Below are 23,846 nucleotides of genomic sequence, written 5' to 3' on the forward strand. Positions count from 1 at the left end.
CCCACACACGGAATTCCTGGCAGATGTGTGTGTATGTGTCTGCGTGCAGTTCCTGTGAGCTCTGCTAGCCTGCTGGATTCAGGAATTCTCCCTTTCCCTCCTTATCCTAGTCTGACGTTCCCTGGAAGCCAACGTCCCTTCTACATCTCCAAAACCAGCTGCACGACAGAACTCCCTTTCCGTAACTCCAACACACTCCCAACAATGCAGCTCATCCATGACTATTCTATATCCCAGTATCTTACTATCCACAGTGAAAAGAGTCTGTCTTGGTCTATGCTCTCTCTTTAAGAAGACTATAAACAGACTCTGTGGAACTACAGGAGGAGGATTGGTCTCTGGCTTTGTGTTCATATTTACCGGCTCTACTCTTGCCAATGCCAGTCGTTACCTTACAGGTTAAAGGGTAAGTGGTGCTGGAACTTTGTCTCTCAGGGCTGATCAAAAGCTTGGCTTTTGAAGCAATGTCTTATCTTGATGAGTTGAGCTCACACCTTTCAAGGGATGACGTGCTGTAGTTACAGTAGGACTTTGATCAGTTGTTCCTTGACTAGGTGGGCTCATTGAGCTTTTAGATTAGAAAAAGAGGATAGTCCAGACTTGTACTAGATTTTACTTGTGTTTTAATGTTTGGCAGTGTTCAAACTTACCAAAGGGACAGAGTTTGTGTTTAATGTGTGGGGGAATTTGCATGGTGAGCGAGTGACCTGATATAATTTTGCCATCAACCGCTTCAATGAGAGATATCAAATGTGAACACTACTTCTGAATTTCAGTGATATTACAAAAACACACTACTTTTTACTGATAACTATGTAGAGGCCAAAGGTAATGTTTCTCTCAGAGTGCAGATGATGTGTTTGAGGCTATGGAATGCAGAGGTTTCGTGTTTATTGCTGTTGTATGGGTGAGAACACAAACTCAGAGGCTGTTAGCTGACTCTTTTCTTGGCCAGACTCTGGTAACAGCCAATTTGGTTGGGGATTCCTGTCTCTCTTTCTCTGTCTCACACACACACGCATGCTTTCATGAGCTTTTATTTGATGATATTTGTCTACATATTGGTTTCACCATTTAGAAATGACACCACTTTTTATACATAGTCCGCCTATTTCAAGGCACCATAAGTAATGGGACAGAGTCATATTTACATTTATGGTATTTAGCAGACACCTTTATCCAAAGCGACTTACAGCAAATACATTTGTTTAAGTAAGTGAATCATCTATCCATCAGTTTTTTTAACAGGAGAAAAACTTGTACAGGGGGGTAGTGGAGGTGAAGAGGTCTCTAGGGTTAGGGTTAGTACAGGGGGGTAGTGGGGGTGAAGTCTTTAGGAGGGATTGTTAAGATGTAAGCAAGCACCAGGGTCTTGAATCTGATGCGAGCTGCTACCGGGAGCCAGTGGAAGGTGCGGAGGAGGGGAGTGACATGGGAGAATTTGGGGAGATTGAACACCAGACGGGCGGCGGCATTGTAGATGAGCTGCAGAGGCCTGATGGTGGAGGTGGGGAGTTCGGGCAAGAGTGCGTTGCAGTAGTGAAGGCGAGAGATCACAAGTGTGTGGACCAAAAGTTGTGCTGGTCCTGTGGATAGAAAGGAATTGATTAAGGTGGTAAGGAACAGAAGGAGGTCTTTGGAGATGGATTGGAGAAAGGGGGAGGGGATAGGATCAAGGGGGCAGGTGGTTTCCCGCTTGGATGATGCCCGCTTGGATTCATATAATGTCCAAATTAAGCACTCATGTTGAATATTTTGTTGACAGTCCTTTGAATGCAATAGCTGCCTGAAGTCTTCTCCGGTGATGCTCTGCCAGGCCTGTATTGCAGCCAACTTCAGTTGTTGTTTGATTGGAGGTCTGCCTAAAATCTTATCAGGAAATGAAATGCATGTTCAAATGGATTTAAATCTGAAGATTGACTTGGTCAGTCAAGACCTTTTCACAGACAGACAGATAAACACGGCATAGACCGATAGATAGACAGACACACACACAGATGCGCGCACATGCTCTCTGAATGACTCTACATTCCCCACGCACTGAATTCCTGGCTGTGTGTGTGTGCGCAGTTTCTGTGAGCTCTGCTAGCCTGCTGGATTCAGGAATTCTTCTAGTAGCAGCTATACATGCCCAAATCAAAGCACCCCATCCACCATGTTTCACAGATGAGGTGGTATGCTGTAAATCTTGCACAGATCCTTTTTTTCTCCAAACTTTCCGCTTGCAATCACTCTGATACACCTCTGCAGGCTTTTTCAGGTAATTTTTTAGCAAACTGTAGCCTGACCATCCTTTTTGAGGATAACTAGTGGTTTGTACCTTCAGTGAAGCCTCTGTAGTTCAGCTGGTCACGTATTCTGTGGATGGTAGTCTCTGTTTTTTCTTAATTATGGTGAACATTCTTTGGTCATCCACAGTAGAAGTGTGCCATTTCCAATTGCTAAGTTGTATGGTGTGTTAAGCTTTTCTATCAAGGGTTTTTGATTGGCATACATTTTGAAAGTGAAAAATGGAATTCCAGTGTCATTCTGTTACCGTGGAATTGCCCAGTGTTATTCTGGAAGCAGCAGTTCCCCTCCACCTGAGCGACAACAAAGAATTACTGTGACCTAGAGGTGGCCTGTCTGTTGTCAGATGAATGGCACAATCTCACTAAGAGCTTTTTTTTGTCTATCCATTTATGGCCCTCATTGCCTGGGCCACATCAATAGGGTGACCCTATTCACATACAAGCTTAGCTGCAACCTTATCTTCACACACTGTCAGCTCCATGGAGTCAACCATGACAAAACAAGACAAAACAAACCCTCCCCTTCTCTCCTCCCTACCTGAATCTTATTGGATAGCAGTGAGGTAATTTCATGACACAAGCTCTGTAGAGACTTAGACAAGGATCACTCAAATGTTCATGCAAGGTCATTGTCGCTGGTTTGCCGTCCTCAGGCTTGGGTTTGACCCCAAAAGCCAGCCAGTCTAGGCTTGAGTGACCTCAAGTTCCTACACATAGTTGCCTGAGTGCAAACCAAGCACTTAGCTAGGCGGTTTTGGGAGTAATAGCTACACCAGGGGTCTGTCTGGGCTTGAGCTGCTATGCTCTCTCAGCTCCCTACCTCTGACCTCTGACATTTTGGTCCATCTGTCAATCTGCCTCTGCCTCTGCCCAGAGGGGTCAACTCTGTGTTGGGTGCTGGTTTATCAAGGCCTACCAGCTTCCAGTCTTATCTCCCCTTATCAGGCCCAGCGCCTGACTGAGAGATCTGGGACTAACTCTCTCCAGGCTAGAGTGGTGTCCTGAATGAAGTCCTGTGATTTTCTGTTCCCTTCCCTGAGGCTAGGTGGGAGGCTGGGTTCTTATGGGGTCAGTGCACACAGTAGCAACAGCCAAGTTTAGCACCTAGGCTGTGACGAGGGTCATTTCACTGATTTTTCCCTATCTTTTCCCCTTTCCCCAAAGATCCTTTGTTTCCCCTAGACTTTTATCTCTAATGCCAATGGCTCACTTTGAGGGCTATACTCAGATGTACCAACTGTATATTCACCACACTGTACAATACATGTCTTAGCTAGTCATGCTACTGTCTGCAGAGCAGGTCTGAACAATGAAAATACTTTACAGAAGGACAGTAATAGGAGTGACAGTTGTCCAGTGGTAACCAGCTGCATTTTCACACACACACACACACACACACACACACATTCGCGCGCGCACACATTCCCATGGTAACATCTGCTCCTTGCCTCCTTGTCATCCATCCTCATTGAGAAATCTCTATTTTCTCCCAGTAGGTTTCTCCCCTATAGCTCGGACAACTGGAAGTGTTGGCTACAGTCATAACTCACTTAGCCGCAGTAATGACTCAGTGAGCTTGACTGACAGAGAGGCTCTGACAAGGCCTCCCATGCTACAGTTAGATGGATGGTGACATACCACAAGGAACACTGAGTGAAGGGAGATCAGACGGTTTTTTTAATGAACCAACAAAAGAAGGTGAAAAGAGTGGTCTTCAGCAGGCTGTCAGTTTGGATGTCTTTAGGGGCTTCTCTTTCTAAGACGAGGCTGTAACATTCAACAGGCCCTTCAGGCAAGGAGACTGACAGTGTGGGGATTATGCTCTCTCTCTATCTGCTCTTTTTTTTCTCTCGCTCTCTCTCTTAGTATTTTTCTCTCTCTTACTTGCCTTCTAGCTCTTACAGTATTCTCCTCTTTCCCTCTCTCTTATGTCTGTTATCTCTCTCTCTCCCTTAGTCTCCCCTCCCCATCTTTCTCTTTGATAAGAGAGGTGACACAGGAGGGAGGCTGCAGGCTGCAGTTGATTGAAATGGCTCACAGACAGTGGAGCCAGTAGGGCAGTGGGGTTCAGGAGATCGTAGCTGGCTCTCTAGTCTGACAGACAGCCACTTGAGAGAGCTGCCTGCTGGCCCTCTGCCAGTCGCAGGAGCAAACAAGGCAACCAGGGAGGGAGGGAGAGAAAGGAAGGCAGGAAGAGGCTTAGAGAAAGAAGGAAATAAAGAGAATGAGAGAGAGAGAGTGACCGATACAAAGGTAGAGAATGCATGGCGGGAAATGTGTGTTTCTGTTTTTCAGCTAAGGAAATCATGGTGCTCTGCAAATCGACAACAGTGAGATGAAATTCAGAGAGAGAGAAACATAGAGAGAGATGGGCTAATGCAAAGCACAGATCAAGAGACAAAGATGTAGTGCATTAGACTAGAGAGGGAGAGAGGGGTACTGATGAGACTAATTTGAGGTGGAACGACACATTTCATGGCAGAGTATACCTGGCTTGTTATCACAATCATCACGCTTAGCGACCCCATGCATTCAATTAAGCATGCAATGGAGATAACGAAAATCCGATCAAAAGCAGTGTACTCCAATTTTCAGACACTGCATCCAAATACTGAGCTTCTCCCCCATTTTCATATTTATGGTTAATGTCAACACTCTAGCCATTGCATCTTTCAGTTGTTTTAATAATTTGTTTTGAAACACAACTGTAGATAAGTGTTGCAAGTTGCACTGTACTCTATTATCTGTGGTGAATGGTAGCCTGTGGAGATCACTCTGTCCAGTATTAACAAGGAAGTCGTGAATTAAACCATTGTGTTCTCATTAGGGCCACTTCTGTGTGGAAGGTGGCAGCTGTTTATCTTGGCACATGGGCAAGGCACTGAGATCACATGCACGCCCCCACACACACACACACACACACACACACACACACAGACCATGGCTCAGATAAGCCGGGCCAGTGGCTTAGCAATTTATGAAGCTCCTACTGTCCCTGAGTGTTTTTTGTCTAGCTGTCTGTCCTTGTCTATTTGTCTCTTTGTGACTCTCTTTCTCCTTGGTGGCTAGGAGTGTTTGCTGATAATAGAGGTTCTTCTGACTATCAAAAACAAAGAGGCCATTGATTTTGTCTGTCTTGAAGCACTCTTGCCCCACTGATATTTCAACCACTAATTTTCAAGTTCTTGCTGTGTATGGTTGTGTTGCCATCTCTAACTTCCTTCTTCTTCTTCGTCTTTGTTCCTCTCTTCTCTTCCTCTCAGCTGGAATGTCCTGAGTCAGTCCCCCGGGCCCAGAGAAGGAAGTGCGGTGGCGGCAGCAGCCAGCGCTGATGGGACCTGCTGCTCCAATATGAGCCTTCAAGGTGGCGGCTGCGGCTATGCTAGCAGCGCTAATGTCGCTAACGTCAGTGGCAGCATGCGGCGGCGCCTGGAGGACCAGGAGTTCACCCTACGTGTCTACCCGGGGGCCCTGGCCGAGGGCACCATCTATTGCCCTGTCGGTGCCCACAAGAGCACCACGGCTGCTGAGGCCATTGAGCGCCTCATCGAACGCCTGCGCTTGGACCGCACCAAATGTTACGTGCTAGCAGAGGTAAAGGAGTTTGGCGGGGAGGAATGGATCCTCAACCCAAGTGACTGCCCGGTCCAGAGGATGATGCTGTGGCCTCGGAACGCTCTAGAAAACCGCTGTGGCCTGGGTAGTGGAGAGGACTACCGCTTCCTACTTCGTGAGAAGAACCTGGACGGTTCTATCCACTATGGCGGTAGCCTACAGATGTGGCTGCGGGTGACCGAGGAGCGCCGGCGCATGGTAGAGCGGGGTTTCCTCCCCCAGCCTGCAGGGGGTGAGCACCCGTCCGACCTGTGTGCCCTACCGGAGCTGACTGAGCGTGCCATGTTGGAAAGCCTGCGTGCGCGCTTCCGCCAGGAGAAGATCTACACTTACGTGGGCAGTATTCTTATTGTCATTAACCCTTTCCAGTTCCTTCCCATCTACAACCCCAAATACGTTAAAATGTATGATAACCACGCATTGGGGAAGCTAGAGCCCCATATATACGCAGTGGCAGATGTGGCATACCATGCCATGCTGCAGAGACGAAAGAACCAGTGTATCGTCATCTCCGGAGAGAGCGGCTCTGGCAAGACCCAGAGCACCAACTTCCTCATTCATCATCTGACAGCCCTCAGCCAAAAGGGATTCGCCAGTGGGGTGGAGCAGATCATCCTTGGGGCGGGGCCTGTTCTAGAGGTAAGACCTGATTGCCTGAATGTGTGTTTGAAAGTGGGTGTGCTGCATACACAATTAATGTTGTAGGTCATTGCATATGGCTATGTGGTAACCTATTTTGAGGACAGGGTGAAGCTAATGAGAGTTGTAGCCAGAGTCTATATGAACCCAATCTTAGTTTAGCCTTGTGCAGGTGCAACTTTATCTGGAAGTTATTGTACTGTAAGTGACCCATTGATGGCAGCTGAGCTGACTGTGTGATGCTGGAAAATGTGTCTGCTGCATAGATATGAATGTAAGCCATGTGTTGCAGATTAGAGGTCATGGATTGAGAGAGGAAGTGACAAAAGCCAGTAGAAATATGAAGCCCAGTAAATGGTTATTTCACTGCTGGTGGAATGTCTGAGCATGAGACGAGGCATGAAATGGATTATAGTTTTTTTTTATAGTTTTTAGATTGGAATGCCTTGACATGATGAAACCTATATTTAGCCTTTGTTTGCAACAAACACCATGAATTTATATACCGTATATGTTTTGACCCAGATACGGAGCTTTGCAAGATGCGTCTCCAACTGGGATTAATCCAACTGGGATTATTAATCAGTTATGGATTATGCATTTTTGCTTGGGAATTCTACGTATGAAAGGCCAAGGACTACTAAAGGGCAAGCTCTGATTTTGCTTAACTCAGATTTGGAACAGCCCGTATGTGCTTAAAATGGGATGTGGTTGGCTGCAGCCAGAGCTATTGGTGTTTTTTTCCCCAGCAGTTATTTTGTGCCATGAACCCCAACAACACGCCTGCACATACAGTACAGTGAGGTCATGCCGGAAAATGCACCTGTTCACCATGTGCATCACGTGGAAATATCCAGTAAAACGAGGCCTTGGTCGTGTTAGTAGGGGGATACGGCTGTAGTCCTCAGGAAATAGTAAATCACATTTTATAAGACCTTCGTCGATCTCTTAGCCTTGAGTCGTTGTGCCTAGTAGAGACTAGATAGGCTAAACTGTCTAAATGTATTGCTCGTGCTACTATTACATTTAATCAGAAGGACTGGGACTTTATGGTACCTCACAACTATGGTGTCTCAGACTTTTAGCAACTTCCAGACAAGCAGAGTCACAGCTGTACGCTCTAGGTACTTGGCATTGTCATACCTGCCAGCCAGCAGTGGCGTCTTTCTTTGAGTCTTCTGATACCTGTTTTGATAAGACCAGAGATAGGAGAACACCAACTACTATGGGCAACAGGCATTGTTCAGTGGCTTGTGTGTGTGTGTGTCTTGGACAATCACTTCCCCATCAATCACTTGACTGAGGGGCGGGAACTGGGCTTCTGTGTTGAGAGGAGAGGGGGGAAGGGAGAGGAAGAAACATCAGGAGATGTCTCCAAACAATAATGTTTACATGCTGATCATACTGCATCTCCGTTTCAGTGATGACTGTGGTTTTACATTCTAAATTAACACTAAGGCTTACAAAGGTCTTACACAGACCAATGCAAAACACTGGAGACTCATTGAGCATTTTTGACTGTGACAAGAATGGAGTTAAGCTTTTGAGGCTGTATTTATCAATTGAACAATAAACAATCCACTTATCAACCTCTTGATAATTCACATTTCCAACAATTAAAGCACTGCAAAATAACCTGTATTATACTGTATATATTATGTTGGCATATTTTGCATATGCATATCTGCATCTAAAGGTTTCTCAGTGGTTCAATAAGCACAAGATAACAACCCCTCATAAAAAGCACTTTTCTTTCGGTAGTAACTCCACATAGTTTGTACGCTCAAACAGCTGAACATGACATCCTGGTCTCCTCTTTATATGAATAGCAGCTGTATTCATTGGAACATGTATCGGTTGCTGTGAATACCCCAAGGCTTGACATTCTTTGCCCCACAGAGCTGGACCATAGTCAAGAACACTTATGGGTAAAAAGGTCACAGTCAAGGCTCAGCTGTGTTAGCCATACTACCAGGATGCTACTGGCTGGCCTCCAATAGTAATGCCAATTACAGGCTGATTTGTGCTTGTCAGATGCTCTTACTGCTCTAGTTAATCTACAGCTAGCCACCACGGTGGAGTGGCTCTTTGAGTGCTCTGGGATAATATTAATTGTTTGCGCATGGAGATTGCTTATCGGCCCTTGTTTTCTGATATGTGGATGTTTTAGTTCTCCTCTCAGTTGGGTCTGACTGATATGCATGCTGTAGGCTTATGAACACACACACACACACACACACACACACACACACACAGACTAACACACACACTGTGCCTTTGATGCTGCATTGACCTGAAGCTTGCGCTTTGCTGCGGAGGCTAAAATCTACTGCCATTTCACTCCTGAGAGAACAATGCGCCTCTGGTCCCCTTTCCAGCGCACGGACACCCTGATGGGAGCAGCAGCAGCCTGCCTCCCTCCTCTCAACCTCCATCTCTCCCCTTTCCTTCCCTCGTGTCCAGCTGAGCGGTCTGGACGTATGCCCATACACATCACATTCTGTTACTGTGCAGTGTGAGTTTACAGCATCTCAGGCTGCTGCATTAGTCATTGTATCTATGTGAGCACTGCCTTCTCTGGTGTACAGACATAAAGCATTGAGGAAAACTGGTACAGAGAGATACACACACACACACACACACACACACACACACACACTAGGGTTGGGTGGTATATTTTATAGACATAGCCTATATGCTATATGACATGAGACAAGTTATATTATTACAAAAGATATCATATTATGCTATCCAACTGTTTAGTTTAGTTTGTCAAGCTGTGATCGGGATGTCAAATTGAAATGATTATTTAGGTTAAATGTCATACGTTATAGCAGTTACCACATAAATAATTCCGTTTTTCAATGTCGATTAAATATATGGAGGAAATACGGCAGCTCCACATGACATTATTTTAACATTATTCGTGGTAATACCGTATACCCTGGTAAAATTTGAGGACGGGGTATAAAGGTATGAAAAAATGTATACCGCCCAACCCTAACACACACACACACACATACACACAAACGCTCTCACTATTGACCCTAACCCTGAATCTATTCATCCTTGCTGAGGTTAAGCCACAGCAATAGATACAGTACACAATAACTCACTGTGATTGACTTTGCCCACACACCAGAGGGGGGTCTGCACTAAAACCAATAAGGAAAACAACTGATTAGAGTCTCCTGTCCGTCCTCTCTTCCCCTAAAATACAGTAGCCTAACCGAGCTCTGAAACTGACAGTCAGCATTACATCATGCCAGTAGTATCATCTAACAGCTCACTTCACCCCAAACGTCCCCGTAATCATTACTTACCATAAAAACCCTTTAATACAGTCCCACAGTGGGGCAGTAACTGCAGTTGTGTGTAATTTGAGCTGCGTTCAGAGCCAAGTGACAGGGGAGGCGTGACAGTGCAGGGAATACTGCTGACGGGAAGACTGCAGGATGATGGGAAGGGTGGCTCTGGTGGGAAAAGAGTTTGATTACCAGTCTGGTAGCTCCACAAGACACAGGTTTGTGACTACCCAAAATGGGTAGTCACAACCCTAACCGAGCCTATTCAACCCCAGGTACAAAAAACATTTTACAAAAAGATTTTAAGTAGCATTCTAAACTTTGACATGATAACTCTAAGATGGCAGTGTTTGATTGACATGAAAGTTACTGGTTGAGCTTCTTGAGCATTGACATGAAAGCTAGATGGTGTTCTGAACACAGTACGTAGCACTATTGCTGTTCTATGCCAAGTGCAGACTGTCACTGCATGCAGACAGTAGAGATACTACTGGGTATAAGTATGACCACCAGCTAATCTCTCCTCCAGGCAGCCTTACAGTACTACTGGAACTTAAACCTAGCCAGGATCAGGTAATGCTAATAGGCATCCTGCCCTGGTCACTTACTATAGGGCAATTCCACACTAACAGAATGACCCTGGGACTCGATTTTTCACTTTCAAACGTATGCCAAACAGAAACCCTTGATACAAAGTTTAACAAACTATACAACTCTATGCACAAGGACTACTTCTCACAATTCCAACTGAAAATGTAAAACAAATGTATGAACTGTGCAGTGACACTAAAATCTCCCTGGGTTTTTAATGTAACCACAATTCCAATATGTCTGCAGAAAGAGTGAGAGACCTTGATTTAGAAAATATCTCTCTTAGTTGTTGAGCTACAGTAAGTGAAGTGGATTTACATCCAGTAACAGAATGATGGTAACAGAATGACTAAATGGGTCCCCCACAGAAATGCATGATTTGTGGATTTGAATGTCATTCTGTACCTAATGATGTAGCTAAAATAGGGAAACAAACAAGACAAGAAAAAGAATTGGAAAAAATTAGATATACACACACACTCACACACACACACACACACGTCCTTACATTGAAGGGAAGCAAATGTTTGCTTAGGAAATTAAAATGGTTGCCCATCATTCACTGCAATGTGAGCCAACCTGAAATCCAGACAGGCAAAGCAAATCCAAGAGATGAGCTAAAAACCTCCAGACTTGACCGTAGCTGTGTGTCTGGGGCCGAAACTAGGGCTGAAACTGGGGCTCCTCCAGGGCTGCAGGGGCCAGATTATAGCCGCCTTTGTTCTCGCTGTGTGGCCAGCAGACCTGCCTGTCTGCAGAGTAGCGACCACTGGGGCCCCCAACAGATGGTTCCTCATCCAGATGTCACCCTCTTAACCAGACCCTGAGGGACAGCCCTGTCTCCTGTGGCTGAGATGAATGGCTCCAGGTAGCAGCAACCCCGTGTTTTAGAGTGTGTGGGTGTGCGATCGTTTCTGCATGTATGAGTATTATATGTGTGTGTGTGTGTGTGGAGGGCTTGAGGTGCTGTCCATTCCCTATATGCTTTAGATAAGAGGTTGCTTTTAAAACACTTGAAATCCTGTATAGCAGGATTTAGATATAGATGCACTTAAAGCACAGGCAAGGGCATGATGGCTGAATCCATTCAACCTGATGGAGCAAATGTAAACCTTGAGGCCTGTGACGAGGTTGTCAGTTTCCGCTCTGAGGCTCTTGCATAAGGACACCTTCCGTGGAAGGCTGTTTCTTATGGTTTACACAGTACTATGGGCTGTCTGTGTAGCAGTATCTCCTGTGTTGAGGAGAGTAGCCTGTCAGAACGAGTTGGATTCACCAGCGTCCCAGCAGTGTTGGGGTATGGGATTTGCCTCTATACAGCGAAGTGTTTTGTAAGTGTTTAAATAACAATAAGACATGTAAAAGCTCTCTGGTATCAGGGGTCTTGCAGAGGACAGGTCTGGCTTGATTGAACACTATAGCTACAGTAGTATACTGTAGGCTATACCAGGGGGAGTGCTTTGTCAGTAAATGATCATGTTACCTTTTATTGTTCCTCAATTGATGATATATATAATATTGCAGACGAAGGGGTAATTCCATGTCAAATCAACAAGCCATGACATCCGCCATCTCAGATTGTTCCGAAATGGATTCTGTAGTTAGGAACGGATAAGATAAGTATTCCTGCATCATTATTTTGTATAAATATTGTTTAATCCCCGGGAAATAAGGTAATCGATTGTACCCAAATTGGCCGTTTTCATTTTTTGGGATTCATATAATATTTAATTGAATTTAAACCCCAATTCGATTTGGACCAAAGTCCTACCTGATAATGATTTTGACATGAGGAATCCAAAACAATGGTCAAAAGTCACCCATGAACCCTCCAAACTCCACCTCTAGAAGATTTTATCAGCCAGTATGGAAGTTCTCTATATGGCTGACAAGTAATATGAAGCTGCGGCTTGGAGTGTTGTTTCTTTATACTATGTTGTGTGTTTCTGGTTAATCTGGAGGTTGCTCTGTCCAAAGGTGTTAGTCATTGAAGTTGTATGTCTAATGTTCCATTATACAGTGCGATAGTCCATGCTATAAGGCGAATAAAGTATGAAACTGTTTTATTGTTGTCAGTGTTAATTCACAACTTCAACTCCTCACTCTACATGTGTAAATACTTATCATTTGAAGGTGAAGTTAGAACTGTTTTATCTATGCAGCTTGTACCTCAGAGTGCTAACATTAGCCAAAACAAACCTGTGCTAATCATTTACCTCAGGCCTTATGTATTCCTGTTAGCATATCTGTCCTAATTCATATCCTCTTTGTACTGCACGCTCTCTGATGGGCTCCCAACATCTGTTCCCAGGATTATACTCATCCTGCCTCTCTCTCTCTTTCTCTCTCTTTCTCTCTGGAACGTTCCCTCTTTCCCCTCTCAGGAAACGTACAGTATGCATATACCTTTAGCAGACAGATGTACATAGTGTACAGACAGTCGTTAAGCCCACACACCGGAAGGTTCAACATGGTCTCAATGGCTCTTTTAGCCAGCATCAACGATTTCGGACATCCTCTGTGTTGCGTTGTGTGTGTGTGTGTGTGTAGCGTTCTTTCAATTTTCTCATCTTTTGCTGCAAGTTACCGTGCGGCAACAGGACAGGAAGTTCGAAATATGTAGCTTTCAGCAATAGTTTTATGCGATGGCAACAAGACAAAAACTGATAGCAAAATTCTATTGGTAATTGGCTAGGAAACATCAATGTCAGTTATGTTTTTATTGTTTTGTTGAATAGTCATGACTGGTTCAAGGCTGAAAGTGAAACTGAAGTTTGTCTTTTAGTTTCTTGTTGCATCCTCTGGATTGCTATGTTGCGGCATCACCGGCAGTGGGCTTGCTGCAAAACAACGTACGACAACGTAATGCAAAGGCCTGGTGTGCACGTACAGTAGCCTAGCATAAGTAGGATTTCTGGACACTTGTGATTGGGCCATTTGTACTCTCACTCTAAACATGACCTTTTCTATTTTGTCTGAAACTGTCTAATGTTATGTCTTGTGGACACTGTTTTGTCAACAATTAGCAAATGGCCTTAGCATGCCTTGGGTAATATCTCAACAGCAGTATGCACCATAGGCTTTCTTACATGCTTCATGTCAGAGCAGTGTTGAGAAACTGTCATGAATTAACCAAATGTGTTATCACAGTTGAGTTCTGTCACTGCAGTGTTGATGTGCAATTATTCATGTGTGAGAGATGCTTCTTAGTGTGGGTGTACAGTGAGATGACGTCACAAGTTGTGGTGTGAGTGTTCAGTTCAGTGAGTCAGGCCTGCTCTCTGTCCCTATGTTCAGAATAGTTCCACTTGGTCTTTGTTGTGGTAAATATATGTTCCATACAGATTACCTAACTTTAATTCAAACAAGTCAACTGAACCTTTGCATGCACCTTCTTGTGATAGTGGCTTAACTCTCAAATCAAACCTCTGTCTGTCTGTCTCATGCTAGGCCACTGCAGCACACACAGAATGAAAGGCCCCGCCACAAGAAATGGGCTTTATTCAATCTGAGCCGACTAATGTGGTGTTCAGCCAATCAAAAGCAGATGAGATTAAAGCCATTAGGATGTTGAATTGGACACCAGTCCATTTGGACCAGCTGAAATGAGTCAGCAAACTGGAACCGAAGCAGTGACCTCAACTATTTTATCCAGTTAGCTATCATCAATCAAACAAACAGGTAGCTTATTTGGTTAACCATCATCAGTCAATTGATGTCAGTGCTATGTAATACAATATCTCAATCTGATAGAGGATGGGCTCTTTGTTTCAATTTGTGTCACATATATATGGTGAAGGCATTGGTTGTTTGTGGAGCTTTTCTTCATTGAATACCTGTCAGGCTGTAGAACAAAGCTGCTTGCCTTGATACCTCAGATCCTGTGTACTCTTATTGGTGTCTAGGCAGAACAAATGCAGCGTCCTTTAAACATGGCCATATCCTTCCTGTGTGCCTCAATCAATACAGAAATAGGGAGTGGTTTGGCAGTTTATCTTTGTCATGATCTTGGTGGATTTGGGCCTATACTATAGCAAGTGAATGTGGTGTAGTGTAGCTATGCCGAGCATAGCCTGAGGTGTATTTCAGTAGATTCAATTAGCTCCAGGATGCTATGGTGGTTTTCACAGCATACTACACACAAGCCACAGTAACACAATGAAGGCTTCAGCAAGAGAGAGTAGCATAGAATTAACTTTGTGTAATGCTATTGTAGCCTCAGGTGTAATACTGAATATTTCATTAGCCAAGGCTGCTCTCTCTGATGGCTTCTCTCTCTGTTGTCAAGAGACCCCCTGTTGGGACTCGGAAGCACACTCGCTTAACTCGTGATTACAGCTTTGATTCCCCCCCTCTGGAAATAGATTTACTGAAAAACAGCGACTAAGCTGAAATCAGTGTGATGCAGGGCCATTTTACAGTGATGTCAGAGTACAGTGTTTTGATTGTGTACAGTAGGTGTACAGAAATGGTGCTTGAAGTTTCTATTAAAAGTAGCGGGGCTGTCAGAAGACAGGTGGGTGCAGTAGTAGTACAGTAAGTGCCACGCCTTGAGAATAAAGAATAGAGCTGGCAGGTTACTGATTGTGTTTACTGGTCCATGTGCCACGCCTGACTTGACTGGCCCGGGGTGACTTGGTGTGTTTTGGTTTTGATTCAGTCCAGGGCATTGGAAAGCCCAGGAGTGCAGAAAAGCCAGAGTGACAGACAGCAGAATCTGGTAGTGGGAGAGGGAGGGAGGGAGGGAGGGAGGAAGGGAGGGAGGGGGACTAGAGGTAGACTTGACGGCATACTCTCACTGAACCTAAAACATGTTCTCAGGTCGGTCAGATACTGTAAGTCTGGCACGCAAGGCTAGACATTGATTGATATTCCTAACATCAGACCCTAGACTGGAATAAAAGCATCTTTGGTGTTTTTTTGTGAGCCATGGTGGTGTGTTGTTAGCACTGTTTTTGCTCCTGTTCATTCGATTCAGTGAGAATATCCGGGTCATTGAAAGGCTGTCACTTTCTCATAATACATAATTAACGTGTTTGTTCACTGCACATCTTTAGAAAACAAAACTCTTTTATACGCCAGGAAATTGACAAAGCTTAAAACTATCAGGTTTGAGCAGGTCTACTCAAAACTGCTCTTACACAACACAAACAATGTATTTAAAAAAACAAAAACAAACATGAAATACAGTCAAATTCAAACTGTCACTAGTAATTGAAACAAGGCTTTTATGAAATGAATGAACCTCGCAGATGTGCTATTGAGAGACATCCCTTTTAGGAATGGCTGTAGATGGGGAGATCAAAAGCAGGGGAGTGGTGGGCCCAGTGAGGTCTGCGCAGCCCCAGCCCAACAGGTGTTGCTCTCTTAGGATCTTATGTTTAAAGGGGGGGGGGTGTGTGTGTGTGTGTCACTGGTAAATAATTTCACATTCCTCATAGCCTTGCAGTGTGAATGACACAGGTAGAGGTATGATGCCATAGTGTTTACTTTTTTACAGTATACTATTATATCACTATACCAGACTGTGCCTCTGACTCTGTCTCCCCGTCCCTGCCCCACTACCTCCCATCTCTCACTGTACCAGCACTGCACAGAGGACATCAAAGAGCTCTGTTACAGCACCCGCTCCCTCCATTTTCTGAACCCCACTCGCTCACCTCCACTCTCCTCTGTGTCTCCGCTGCTACAATACCAGGTGCATGGGGGGGTTGACTTTGATGAGAAGGAGAGAGAGAATCAAGGAGAGCGGGGAGTCGGAGGAAGGGAGAGAGGGGGGGGGGGGGTCATCTCTAAAACATGTAGCCTCTTCGGCACAATGGCAAAGTTTGCAGCCTGCCTGACAGCATTTTTTTCTTTTCTTGGTCCCATCCTGACAGTCTGTGCCTCCCAGACAAAGGCGGCCTCTTTTCTCTCCCCTCTCCTTCTGCCAACTCTGTCCTCTTTCTTCTGCCCTCTCCCTTGCTGCACTCATTGTGCTGCTGCTCCACTTGCTTCTACCCCTACCTACCTGGGTAATTTTCTCAAGTGTTTGATTAGGCAACCTGGAAGAACTTTCAAATCCTGTAGCTAATCCTAACTTACCACTTGATATTTTAGAGGGCATTATTTCTTTGTACTCCTTTCAAAATAATAAAAGATAACAACAGATATATAGTATGGGTAGACCTACCAAATACTTGTAGTGTTTTTACTGATATTGATTTAGTTCATGAATTTATAAGTGATTAAAACCAAATCGGTAACAGAAATTACTGAAATTACTACAGATATTGGAACGGAATTACTGATTGAATTGGCTACATTCACTTATTGTACAGGTTGAACAGAACCTAAAGGAGTTCTTCGGCTGTCCCTGTGAGAGAACCTTTAAGGAACCCTTTTGGGTTCCATGTAGACCCCTTTTCACAGAGGGTTCTACATGGACCTTAAAAGGGTTCCTCCACAGGGATAGCCGAAAAACATTGGGAAATTCAGTTGTAATTACAAACCACTGCATCAAGCACCTCAACATCCTCATGTCATGCTACAAATGGAGACTTCATTGTTGTTGAGTACAGTGGGGAAAGCAAAGCCAGGAAATCGCACACATACGTAGCGCAAATAACTGCCATTGAGAATGATGACATACTTATACATACATGTTGCACACTTCTACAAAAAAGACAGCAAGGGATTTGTCTTCATCATTAAAGTGTGCACTGACATATTTGGTGTGGTGTCCCTAAGGCAGATTATTAGGATCCTTCTCACACCGGTTAAAGGCAATAAATAATGTTTCCATTTTGCTATCTCTGAGCCAAACCAGGAGCAGATTGAGTGTCTCTGTGTGCGTCTCTGTGTGTGTCTGCACATGACACAGGCCTACTTGTATTTCATTTTTTTCAAATTCTCTTTTTTGGTGGCAAAAGTATAGGCTTTTTTGTATAATAAAGAAAAGAAATTGAGAACAACAAATGTCATTGATTTGAATCACATTAAATGAAGAGTTTCAAATGCCGGTTTATGTTTTCTTGTGTTTTGTGGGGGGTTTTTATTTATTTTTTTAATCAATTTCCCTTTTTAATGTTATATATAAGTTGATAAAAGACTACATTATTACCTTTTAATGAGAGTGTCTATTGTATATTTATATCTTTGTTTCCCTATTTTAGCTACATCATCATGTATAGAATGACATTCAAATCCATAAATCATGCATTTTTGTGTGCGACCCATTTAGTCATTCTGTTACCGTCATTCTGTTGCTGGATGTCAATCCACTTCACTTACTGTAGCTCAACAACGAAAAGAGATATTTCCAAACTCAAGGTATCATATGATGGCTAACACCCCACTCTTTAAATTGGAGCGGATATTTCACAGTTTTGGGGAAACATGGTTACATTAAAAAAGAAACAGGGACATTCTGTTACCGAACTTTGAAGCTGCACAGTTCTTCAAGTAAATGTGTTCAGATGGAATTGTTAGAAGTAGTCATTGTGCATAGAGTAGTATAGTTTGTTAAACATTGCTATCAAGGGTTTTTGTTTGGCATACATATGAAAGTGAAAAATCAAGTCCCAGGGTCATTCTTTTATTGTGGAATTGCCCTCTAGCGGAAACACTGCCTGATGAGGGAGGGAGAGAGAGAGGGAGGGAGAGAGAGAGGAGGGTTTTTAGCTCTGATGAGGGAGAGAGAGGGATTGACTGAGAGAGGAGGTGGGGGGATCCAATTTCAGGGGCTAGTGAAATTGAGATGAGTTTTTAATGAAAGACGGAATGTCTTTGGAGTGTTAACTTCTGTTGCTCCATAAAGCGCTTAACAAGCCATGCCTGTTTCTGTCTCTGTCTTTACTACTTCCTCCTAGTAAACACTAAACACAGGTCCACTCCCAATGACCTGTCCTGATGTATGTATCTGTGTCTAATGGATGGGTGTCACTTTGGAGTCATGCAGCTCACATCCGCCATTACTGCATGCATCCCCCATGGTGCGGCTCCATATGACTGCTATAATGGCTGCTTCAGGCACACATACATATGTTCACAACATCCTCAGGAGTGTGTCTGTTAATGACCCTTTGTAAAGTACTATTGCCTTGTCTGGGATACACTAGCACAGATCCTTGTTTGACCCTAATATCTGTCTCCAGTGTCTTAATAGCCAGTCAGTGAGACGCTATTGTGCTACAGTGTTATGACTTGTGTGTTTGTATTTTGGTTTATGTGGCTTTAAACTGATGCTGTGAGTTTGCTGTTAGGATCAGAGAGGGTTTTCTGTGTGTGTTGGTTTTGGGATTGCATGTGGTCCGTGTTCCAGTAGCCTTGTCGTAATGTTCACATAGGGGTTGTTAATTATACTGTTCCTGCATGCTGTTGAAATAGGGCTCAATCTGGAGTCTTATATTCTCTGCATGGAAGGAGGGAGGGAAATAGAGAGAGGTAGAGATGGGAGAAATGAAGGAGGTAGAAGAGCGAGTGAGAGATTATATATGGGCTAGGCTCCAAGGAAAGCCTCACTAAGTTGAGGAGAAAAGAGAGTAGTGGAAAAGCTCTCTCAGGAAGAAAGGTTCCTCCAACGTTTCCTCCCGGACAGATAGATAGACAGAGATAAGACAACAAGAATGCAGCTCACTGTTTAAGAAATCAGTTTGGTAACACAACACCAGGCTATGGGGAGGGAGATCGCCACGATAACTCAGAAGTCCTGCTATTTAGGCTTAAGACAAACGTCTAGCTTTTGGTGAGTTATGAAAGGAAATACGACTGTTAAAAGCAAGGGTTATTTATATTTTGGACCACGTAAAATAGAGTCAGCCTTCGGAAACAGCGAAAGTGGAGTTATCAGTCAAAAGTCAATAAATCTGGTGTGTCTTGTAAAGCTACGGGCTCTGTGAGTGAGCTCACCTTTGGAGGGGGCCTTGACCTCAGCTCCTCTGTGTGCATCTATGTGCAGACAGCAGGTTTAACTAAAACCTGTCAAAAACAGCAGTTTGTGTGCATCTATGTGCAGTTAAGCAGGTTTATTAATGAAACCGCATACATGTTCCAATTATACCTGCAAATAACAGGTTGTTTTGGAACCTGTTCCCAAGCAGGTTTACAAATAAAACCTGGTAGCAGCGCCTGCAGACACAGGTCAGAAATATGATTCAGCTATGTACACACTCAGTAAACTGTCCTGATTAACGCAAGTGTACACTTCACCAAATTAACATTTCACAGTGAAAAGAGGGACAAAGGTCACCCAGACAACCACTGCCTTCTCCTTTAGAGAACCAATGCTTGTCTGTGGGCTGCGATTAAGCTAGCAAAAGGTCCTTTTACACAATTTATTGTGAACCTTGTGAAATATGTCCACAGGAAGTGGCTTAGTCACTACTTCACATGGACCTGCATTATGTCCCTTACTGTGCATGCTGACAGCCTTTTACACCCTGTGCATCATGGGGTTTCTTAACATAAAGACTTAAAACTCGCAGGATCATTAAAGGATGTCCCTGGAATGCCATGATTTGATTTTTTGCTTGCTGTATTCACAGTAAGTGCATGGATTAAGGGCCATAGGGTCAAAAATTATTGCTCAATGTAATTGTCATATTAAGAAAAAGGTGAGTGGATTCCACTGAACACATTAAAGCGACAGGTGTGCACAAGGTGTTCAGAAGTTGTTTTCGTCGTTTGACTTGAAAATGTATTTGTCAGTCGAAGGGGGTTCCCTGTTCACAAATATGTACAATTTGGGAAGATTGGCCCATTTTTACACACAAAAACAGCCCCTATGGCCTTAACTCAGGCATTTCCTGAGAACACAGGAAATTCAAATCAGTGCCTCCTAGGGACGTCCTTTAACAACAAGTCTGTATGTTAAGAATTGACTGTCATGCACAGGGTGTAAAAGATTCAACACAGGGCATTCCTATAAATTCACAATAGATTGTGTAAAAGGACAGTTTGCTAGCTCAATCCAAACCACAGGCAGGCATTGGTTCTCTAAGCTCTGCAGGCAATGGTTCTTTATGGGTGACCTTTGGCCCTCTTTTCACTGTGAAAGGTTAGTTTCACATGGTTAAGTGTACAGTTGCGTTAATCGGGAGAGTTTGCTGAGTGTGCACATAGTTGAATCATGTGTCTGGTCTCAGCCATTCTGAAGATGTGATATAAAGCACACTCAGGAGGGGGTAGGCTTCAAAAGCGGCCTACTTAGTTGCCACAATGATCAGCGACGTGCAGGTAAAGCAAACCAGGATGGCCTCTCTACAATAGCAGCTTGTGTTATATTATAATCAGATGGTGTTTTTGTTCTTCAGGGCCGTATGAGTTCAGCCTAGTCTGCCAGCAGGTATCTGGGCCTGGTCTGGTTGACTGACTTTGGCAGCGCCATGCTCTCCCAGGTCCAGCATACGCAGCAGCCGTTTGTTAGCTCTCTCTTCTCTCTCTCTCTCCCTCCCTCTCTCTCTCTCACTGTCTGTCTCTGTCTCTCTCTCTCCCTCCCTCTCTCTCTCTCTCACTGTCTGTCTCTGTCTCTCTCTCTCTCTGTCTCTCTCTCTCTCTCTCTCACATGCTCTTCCCCTCTCTCTCTCTCTCTCTCTGTCTCTCTCTCTCCCTCCCTCTCTCTCTCTCTCTCTCTCACTGTCTGTCTCTGTCTCTCTCTCTCACTGTCTCTCTCTCTCTCTCTCTCTCTCTCTCTCTCTCTGTCTCTCTCTTTCTCTCTCTCACTGTCTGTCTCTGTCTCTCTCTCACATGCTCTTCCCCTCTCTCTCTCGTGTGCTTTATCTGTCATCCTCTCTCACCTTCTTCCTCTCTCAGTCAACGTCAACTTTCCCGCTGCACCACGTACTGTATTCAAAGCAAACCGTTTGCTTCTGATCTCACTCTCTCTCTCTTTCTTCCTCCCCTCTCTCACTACATAGATATGCTGCCCAATACCTTTGCTAGCCCTGCTCTTTCTCTTAGATCGTAGATTTTGATAGGATCGCACACACACATCACCCTCTCCCACACTCACGTTATTACGCACGCTCACACACTCACACACTCACACTCACACTCACACACACACTCACACTCACACACACACTCACACTCTCACACACACACACACACACACACACATCACCCTCTCCCACACTCACGTTATTACGCACGCTCACACTCACTCACACTCACTCACTCACACACACACACACACTCACACACACTCACTCACACACACACACACACATCACCCTCTCCCACACTCACGTTATTACGCACGCTCACACTCACTCACACTCACTCACTCACACACACACACACACTCACACACACTCACTCACACACACACACACACATCACCCTCTCCCACACTCACGTTATTACGCACGCTCACACACTCACTCACACTCACACTCACACACACACACACACACACACACACACACACACACACTGCCCTGACGTGACTGGGGAAGCCTAGATCTGCTGCTGGAGTGTTCTTCGCTGGTCCGTTTTCCCGTACATGATTAAAGCATTTCAATGCACAACCTTGCACAGTACCACTGTGCTGCTGCGCTGTTTCTCTAGATATGCACTGAAGCACATATTAACTTTTTAAAAGCCAAGATGACCTGAATCCGTAGAGTTGTTAAGCTTGTGGGGGAGGGGGGGGGGGGTGGGAATACTTCTAGGTCATAAGAAAATCAGAAAGACCCTCTTAGAAACTATTTAATTTGAAGTGTGGGTTCAGAAAAGAGGTGAGAGTGTGTTGCTTTAGATATGGCAGTATACTGTGCTGTAGAGACTGGAGCCCTGCCAGAACCGCTGAAACCAAAAATGATTGCATTAAATCAAATAAAATTAAAAGCAAATGAGGTCTTGGCTTGTTTCTCCAGATTGTATTAGCGAATCATGAGCTGGAATTGAATGGGTTGAATATGATTAGGGGACTGTATGAAAAAACACACACATCTGAGTAGTGAATATACCATACACACATTTTCCCCCATTGCCATTAGGGGCCATGGTGAGATTGTACATAAACCATGAAGCAGTTTAAGATTATGGTTGTGCTATTACAATCCTCTCCCCGCCTACTTTCTCACGAGAGGTGTGTGTGTGTGGGCGTGTGTGTGTGTGTGTGTACGAGAGTAAGTGTGTGCATCTGTGTGTGTGTGTATATGGATGCGTGCTTTGGAAGCATGCCACACGTGTCCATGTGCTTTAAGTTCCTGGCGGAAAGCAGCCTGCTCAGCATTTTCACCCCGGTACATTGGAGCTGCTTTCTGGCTTTTACATGTCACACCTCCGTCATACAGTGCAAATTTCTCAGGATTAACGTGCAACACAATGAGGGCATTCCCACAGAACTTTACACTTATAATTAATTAAGATTCTATATGTCAGTCACACTTTTGAGGATTACATTTCCCGTTTCTCCCCCTCTGATTCCGATAGCCTTGGAATGGGATTTACAGTAGGTTGTGTGTTGTCGCAATGTGAGTTATCACATCCTTGGATAATAATTGTATTCACACTGAGCTTTTGAATAAGCTGTGTCATGAGACCATTACATTACACACACACACACACACACACACACACACACACAGAGTGTAAGCTTGGTCTGTGAGACAGAGCTGTCAAGCTAACACAATGCTAACCACTAATGGCTAACCACTTACAGCTAACCCCACTGGGTGTATAGATCCTGATGACCAGTGACGGGAGATTGCAACAGTGGTGATATGGCTACACTTATGGTTGTAACGGTACACACTCTCAGTCAAGACTGAAAAGTTGTTCAGCAAGGCCACAGCACAAAGTAAGCCAACCCTAAGCTCCACAGTTGTGTCAGAACCGGTTTTGGTAATTGACTCACTTGCGCACACACACACACACACACACACACACAGTCCTCAGAGCTCCCTATCCTGGAGACAGGCCACAGGCGGGTAATTGACTTTTCATCAGGTGGCGTTAAATTCTCACTGCAGCTCTGTAGCCGTCTCCATTTCCCCCCTTCCTCTCCTTCTCCTCTCTCCTTTCCAAGCCCTGTGCTGACAGTCAGAGTGGCCCTGTTGAAAAGGCTCTGCAGTCAGAGCGTTTTATTGGGGCAACGCAGCCCTTCCTGAGCCCAATGGAATCCAGATGTGGCTTTTCCATATGGTGACACTGGCAATTTATGGGGACGCGGGAGACCTGAGTCACACACTGCAGATACACACACACACACACACACACACACACACACACACACACACACACACACACACACACACCAAAGTGTGCATACATACACACACGTGCATACACACACATGCTATACACTCAGGCACACACACACACACACTCACATACAGTACAGTACAGTGTACACACGCGACACACGGTCACACTGCCAGAGACATTCATACTAAGTAGAGCGTGCTAGAGAGGCGATCAG

The 23,846-nt window shown here is 44.5% G+C and overlaps 1 protein-coding gene across 1 annotated transcript in view; it reads left to right on the top strand.

Moving 5' to 3' along the window:
* Positions 1-377: 377 nt before the first annotated feature.
* Positions 378-23,846, top strand: part of myo9ab (myosin IXAb) — a gene marked incomplete at its 5' end in the record, with an annotated part of 73,784 nt that continues 50,315 nt past the window's right edge. The window contains 2 exons of the mRNA XM_083665594.1: positions 378-406; positions 5,555-6,545. Of these exons, the coding sequence (XP_083521720.1) occupies positions 378-406; positions 5,555-6,545 (1,020 nt within the window). The remainder of the gene's footprint in view (positions 407-5,554; positions 6,546-23,846) is intronic.

The sequence above is a fragment of the Argentina silus genome (assembly GCF_951799395.1).
Source record: "Argentina silus genome assembly, chromosome: 3".
In the NCBI taxonomy this organism is placed as follows: Eukaryota; Metazoa; Chordata; class Actinopteri; order Argentiniformes; family Argentinidae; genus Argentina; species Argentina silus.